Source organism: Salvia hispanica, chromosome 6, assembly GCF_023119035.1.
Source record: "Salvia hispanica cultivar TCC Black 2014 chromosome 6, UniMelb_Shisp_WGS_1.0, whole genome shotgun sequence".
Lineage (NCBI taxonomy): Eukaryota > Viridiplantae > Streptophyta > Magnoliopsida > Lamiales > Lamiaceae > Salvia > Salvia hispanica.
The window spans coordinates 17713484-17720447 of NC_062970.1; the positions used below are offsets into that span (position 1 = coordinate 17713484).

Below are 6964 nucleotides of genomic sequence, written 5' to 3' on the forward strand. Positions count from 1 at the left end.
CCGGGTGAACCTTATGCCTCGGCTCGTTCCATCCATTTTCTACTCGTTTGAACTTGTTTTCACTACAAAACTTCGACAAACTAATTAATTTTCCTAATTAGTGTATCTGTGGTGAAAATCATACTCTAAACACCTTAAATCATCAAAAACACTTCGACAAACTAATTAATTTGCCTAATTAGTGTATCTGTGGTGAAAATCATACTCTAAACACCTTAAATCATCAAAAACACGAGTTAATCACCCATAAAACAATCCTAAACTGAATGAGGCAAAACTGTTTCATATTTGAAGATGATGCGCCTGAACTGAGAGCATTATCAATACGTATCTCTTCTTGCAGAAAGAGACATTACTCGATTCAGCTTTTGTTAAGAGTTCTATTTCCATTTAAGATTATGTAATTTTAATTTTTTCAGTCTATTTCGGTGTACTCTTTCATCTTTATTTGAGTTGCATCATGCTCGACAAATGTCTATGCACCCGACTCCAAACAACCCCAACAATTACAATGCTAACCTTCGATAAAAGCCTATTGGCAGAGATACATTCAATATTATGTTGTACTTCTTTGGTCCCGTTGAAGATAATTCAGTTTCCTATTTGATTTGTTCCAAACAAGATTGACTCATTATAAAAAATGGAAACACTCTCTCTTAATTTACTCTCTTCAATTAACACGCAAAATAAAGTTGCATAAAATCTCGTGCCGCCCAAGGAAGGGTCTATCTTCCTTGGGATGGAGGGAGTAGGATAAAATACTGCATCTTCATTCATACATGAAGTACGCAATCTCTTATGGAAATCTCTAACTGACTGATCATCACACTTTCTCAACCCTCGCCTCAGCATATTTAAAGGTAAAACTAGTTCATAATCTTGTTGTGGATGTATAAAATGAAAATTAAGAATAAAAAAAAGAGGAGGTGGATCCATTATTTAACTAAATATAGTGTTTGAGAAGATCAAGTCCGAGAAATAGCCGGCCGATCGAAAGCACGTGATCGGATGACGTGGCGGCCACACTGAACCACTGACACTGTCTCTGTCGCTAAACTCCAAATCTTGACACTTCACACCTTTTGTTTTCTCTGGATGCATTGCCCCTTCCTCTCTCTCTCTAGCCATACAAATTCATTGCAATTACCTTTCCTTTTTATTTGCTTCCCTTTCTGATCAGACTTTCACTTCAAAGAATCTCCTGCAGTTTTGGGCGTGAGGTTAGTGCAATTCCTGCATTTATGATTTATAGTGAATTACGCTGTGTTCCTCATCTGGAATTTGTCTCGATTCACGTCTCAGATCTTCCAGATTCCCCACCGGAGTTGTGATTAATCATGTCCAAGGCGGGAACACTGGATCTGGCATCTGGCGTCGGCGGAAAGATCCAAAAAGATGATGTTCTCTCCGCTGTGGACAAGTAACCTTTTAACCCTCATCTCTCTAATGCTGCATCTTCAGATTGGGCTGATTGCTCAAGTTGAATCGGTGACATTAACACGATTTCCATTGTTATCAATTATGAAGCATAACCATTGTTCCTTTGTTAATTAATTCTGTAGTCGCCACGACTCTGGTTTCAAGGCATTGTCTTCTCTCCGTTAATTCTGAAGCATAACAATAGTCTTCTTTCAATCAATCTCATGGCATTGGCATTGACATAGTTGGAAAAAAACGGCCATCTGCTTTTTTTTTGCTCAATTTTCTTTTGTCTCTTTTTGACCTGGTTGTTATTAGTGAATGAATCTGAATGTGTGGTGGATCTGATTATTGATATTGAGTGGAATGCCACATCTTGACAGGTGGTAAACTGGTCCCATTTGCTTGGACTTTCACTCTCAACTTTGTGGTGTTGAATTTTCTATACGAAATATTAGTGAGAATGATGGCGGTCTATTCTACTTAAAATGTTAGTGAACCAATATTTTAAATTTTACTATATCGTATTAATTACTGTAGTAAAACTGTTGACAATCCAACGAAGATTGGAAAATTTAGGCCCTTTGCTTGGTTCCAATCTGTATCGGAGTTTTCACAAATCAGAGATGGTCACTTTGTGTGTTGCACGCGTGTGTTTAACCACAGAGCTAGAAGTCAAATTTGAACAAAAATGTTAATTAATTTGAGTACTTATATTTTTTTTCCTTGTCTTCTTTTGGCACTGGAGATGCCATTGACTTAAAAGATGTCTTGCTTGATTTAATACCGAACTATAAATGAGTAACATACCGTTTTCCGTGCTCAAGGCAAGAATGTCGTATGTAACCTGTATGGTATGGACATGATGCTTGCTGTCCCAAAGTTTTTCTTTATGATTCTAAGAAAGTGTTCTGTATCACTTTTAGGTAAATTTATTAAAATGGTTCTAACCATTCAGTGATAAAATTTTGTTCTTTTACTGAAAAGATAAGTTATGATTTGTTTCATGGACTTCAACTAGTATGCATGCATAGTTATTATTTTAGAAAGAGTGACTAATGAACTTGTTATTTCAGATTCTTCTGATTCGTTAATGTTTTCCTGTTCCATTGAATTTTCTTCTCGTTGTAGACCACAGGTTTTTAATTGGTTTTGTCATTCTACTATCATTATCTTTATATTCATAACACTACTCATTTCTTTGTAAATCAGGTACGAGAAGTATCATGTTTGCTATGGAGGTGATCAGGAAGATAGAAAAGCCAACTACACTGACATGGTAAAATTTCTTATTTGTCACACTGGCTTTCACTTTTGCAAATGATGCTGATTAATGGCGTTAACATTATAGCATGTGTCATGATACATGATTTGAGCTAAAATATTACTTGCAAAAATGACCTTACCGTTAATTTCCCAGGTCAATAAGTACTATGATCTAGTCACAAGTTTCTATGAGTATGGATGGGGAGAATCATTCCATTTTGCACCCAGGTAAATGATTTGCTGTGTCATAATTACTTTTCTCAACAAGAGAAACCTTCAGTACTCCATACCATGGCTTAAAATTATGAAGTATACAGGAAACTACTGAATGGTCCAATTCCTTGTATCCTGTGATTCCTAACTATGCAGTTCCAATATCTGGAAGTCTGGAACCAATCGCTAGTGGTAGATGCAAGTCAAACACTACATTTAAACCTGTTAATTTGATCATTTCTTGCCAGGCCAGGAATGTTTTAGATTCTTTGAATTGCATCTTGTAACAATCACTGAATCTGGTTAATGTAATATCCTACAGGTGGAAAGGCGAATCTCTTCAAGAGAGCATCAAGCGGCATGAGCACTTCCTTGCTTTACAACTTGGCCTGAAACCAGGACAAAAGGTGCTTTGAGCTTCTTTTCTGAGCCAAAATGGACCTACATTTCTTTGCTTTGAATAACTGTGGAGTTTTGTCCATGTCTTGTAGGTATTGGACGTAGGATGTGGAATTGGGGGACCATTAAGAGAAATTGCTCGCTTTAGGTGATATGAGAAATCAATAATTTCTATTTTTTCGTTATTTGTCAACTCTGTTTTCATTTGATAAGCCAGTTTTTCCCTACATCTTTTAGTTTACATTGAGCAATTGAGATGATATGAACAGTTTCAGATTTTTAATCCAAAATTTTCATTTCCCCCTCAAATATGGTTTTGCAGCCATTGTGTTTTTTTTTTTGTTTTCTATCCATGTAGTGGTGCCAGAAGTAGCTTAACTGACAATCATTTCCGTATATATAATAAGTATGTGATTCTGTAATTTTCTATATGATCATGATGAAGATCGAGATCTAGTTAGTATTTGCACTTTAGTTAGGCGTTGCACACTTGACCCCTACTTATCTGTGAGTATCACTGCTGCTTAACCACTTACTTCATATTAACATCTTGCAGCAAGACATCAATCACAGGTCTCAATAACAATGAATACCAGATTTCTAGGGGAAAGGTATGTGTCTAATCCTATGTTGACAGTAATGCATAATTATATGTGGATAACTGCATTTGTTCCACTACTATGATTCCATGATTTCGTGTTGGAGCACCTTTCTGCTAAGTTATAACTTTAGAGTTATATGTAGATTATGATCTCATATTATCGTTATCTCCTATGGGCATCTCTAAATTAGAACTGCCTTTTTAATGTTTTTTCTCTTCCTGAGGTCTCGATTTGTATATTTCGCAATTGTATATTGGTATAGGTGCTAAACCGGATTGCTGGACTGGACAAGACTTGTGACTTTGTGAAAGTCAGTAAAGTTGCACTTAAAATCTTATTTCAATACTTATCTTGATTTTCTTATACTCATCTAATAATTCTGTTTACAATACAGGCAGATTTCATGAAGATGCCAATCCCTGACAATAGCTATGATGCAGTGTATGCAATTGAAGCGACTTGCCATGCCCCAGATGCAGTATGAAACTTAAACCCTTCTAAATTTGCGCTCGATGTGCTTACCTTTTGGATATGAATACCCCATTATTCTTACTAAGGAATTCCTTGACTTGCTACCTTCCTCCAGGTTGGCTGCTATAAGGAGATATACAGGGTACTCAAACCTGGCCAGTGTTTTGCTGCATACGAGTGGTGCATGACTGATGCTTACGATCCTAATAATAAAGAACATCAGAAGATTAAGGTGATCACTAGTTGTAGAAATGCCTCCCTAACATACGCTCCATCACAATTCCCTCGGTTCATTCTAAAATTCTCTCTGCACAGGCTGAAATCGAACTAGGTAATGGCCTCCCTGACATAAGGCTGACAAGCCAATGCCTTGAAGCTGTCAAGAAAGCTGGTTTTGAGGTAAATATCAAACTTTTGACGCACCAACTAACTCTACTGGTTTAACCCAGAAATTTAAATACGATAATTGAATATATCTTTGTTCCAAAGGTTGTGTGGGAGAAAGATCTTGCAGTGGACTCACCTGTTCCATGGTACTTGCCCATAGATGCAAGCTACTTCTCTCTCAGCACTTTTCGCCTGACGGCACTTGGTCGTTTTTGTACGAGAAATCTGGTAATATTTCCATTACTCCACACTAATGCACCATAGCCTGTTCAAATCTTATATCACGTGCTGTCGTTTTGAAGAAGGTTCCTCTTTGATAATTGTCTGTTCAGGTGGCTGCTCTGGAAAAAGTTGGAGTTGCCCCTAAAGGAAGCCAACGGGTTCAAGCTTTCTTGGAGAAGGCTGCAGAAGGACTTGTTGATGGGGGAAGGTAAGAATACATCCTTTACTAAGTTTCATAATGTAGATTTATATAACGTATTGTTGAGTAGTTAAAAGGATTAGATGATCAAATAAGGTCAAAATGAATCAATCCATCAAAATAAACAATATTACCTCCCCCCTCTCTATAGGTATCCAAAGTGTGCTCAATTTCTGTTTTCCTGCATGGTAACAGAAGAAAGCAACACATGTTGAGTGGCACCTCAAAATCTCAAGCACTAATTATATGTGGAAGCTTGATTGCCGTGATTTTACCTTTTTCTGTTTTCATATTTCCTCCTCTGATGCCTGACACAAGCCTTCGTCTTCAGGAAAGAGATTTTCACATCTATGTACTTCTTCTTGGCTCGCAAGCCCCTCACGGAGGCTGAGTAAATCTGCTGGTGATGGTAGGTGTGTGCCATTTGCCTCCCCAGTTAAGTTTGGTGGATTCGAGAATGCTAAACTTGTTTGTTTTATTGTAGTGTTAACTACAAAACTAGTTAGTTTTTGACAAACCTGTGTTTTGGGTTCGCTTGCGCCCCTTCCTGTACTTGATGTTTCATCACTCTGATTTAGTAGAAGGCTTCAAAACTGCAACAATGTCTACTAACTTATGGTGAATTTGTGTAGATATGTATATAATAGTCTCTCATTTCCATCACAATCAACACAGATTAGTTAATGAAATATTAGCGAGTGGTAAAGGGTGCTAAGAATTTAGTCTCAGTGACGGACTAGGACACGGGGGTATAAATAATGAAGTTTATAGTATCAGCGTGACCCGTGACATCCTCACCGTTGCCACTGGTTGCAGCCGCCACATTGTGGTGGCGGGTGGTAGTGCACAGTGAGATTGTAAAGGGAAATAGCAAATTCGTAATGTGCCAGGTTTTTTGGAATCTATTTTTGCTTATAAATTACTATTGGAGGATAGAGAAATTCACAGCTGGAATTGCGAGGGGTGATTCACATGGTAGTTTTATGGATGTGTGGCACTTATAAATTCACTTTTGTTCGTCAGATGTTATACCGATATATAACAAATTTCAACGTTGAATAAGAAAAAGTAAAATAGGAAGATACCAAATTGCTTCCTTGAGTGATATTTTCCCAAAGATTTGATGCTATGCTTCTTTGATTTCTGGTGAATAAATTATAACACACGCTCACTCGCCTAAATTATTGATGATGATGCTTTTACTACTAAATAGTATAAATAGAATAAAAGGGAGAGAATTGATACAAGGATTTTTGTCATGCATTCTAGTTAGACTACCAAATACCAATAGTAATAGTTTAGTGGTACGCGTGATACATAAGTATCAGATTTGAATAGGAGATGGATAAAATAAAAATGAGTCTTGTTTGTCCTATCGTCGCGTATTGTGGAGGTTAGAGTTACATCTTTAAAATAGTACCTCCTCTGGCTGTATGTAGTTGAAATACTTCTTCGGTTACATAGTATTAGAATTATTTTTTCATTTCGGGACGTTCCATCATAATAGAGTCTTTTCCCTATTTAGCAAAAGTTACACTTTTTTCCTCACTTACTTTATTCCCTCTCTTATTTTGTTTTCTCTACTTTTCTCTCTTTCCTACTTTATTATCTCTACACTTATTATATTTAATATCTCTTTCTTAATATCTTTGTGCCGAAAAGAAGTAACTGTACTACTATGGAACGGAAGGAGTATTTTTTTTGAGCACATAATTTAATGAGTTAAGAGTAAAGAAGGAAAATGACTCAATTATAGAAGGGGGAAGGGGTAATACTTAATAGATAA

At 36.7% G+C, this 6964-nt stretch overlaps 1 protein-coding gene across 1 annotated transcript; it reads left to right on the plus strand.

The window, feature by feature from the left end:
* Positions 1-1010: 1010 nt before the first annotated feature.
* LOC125194076 (cycloartenol-C-24-methyltransferase) lies at positions 1011-5777 on the plus strand. Its single transcript, XM_048092085.1, has 14 exons — positions 1011-1220; positions 1303-1420; positions 2632-2698; positions 2840-2913; positions 3221-3305; positions 3390-3445; positions 3854-3908; positions 4162-4209; positions 4294-4377; positions 4486-4602; positions 4686-4769; positions 4860-4985; positions 5090-5187; positions 5510-5777. Exons 2-14 carry the CDS (start codon positions 1338-1340, stop codon positions 5571-5573), a joined length of 1041 nt encoding a protein of 346 aa, XP_047948042.1. The 5' UTR covers positions 1011-1220; positions 1303-1337; the 3' UTR covers positions 5574-5777.
* Positions 5778-6964: the final 1187 nt, after the last annotated feature.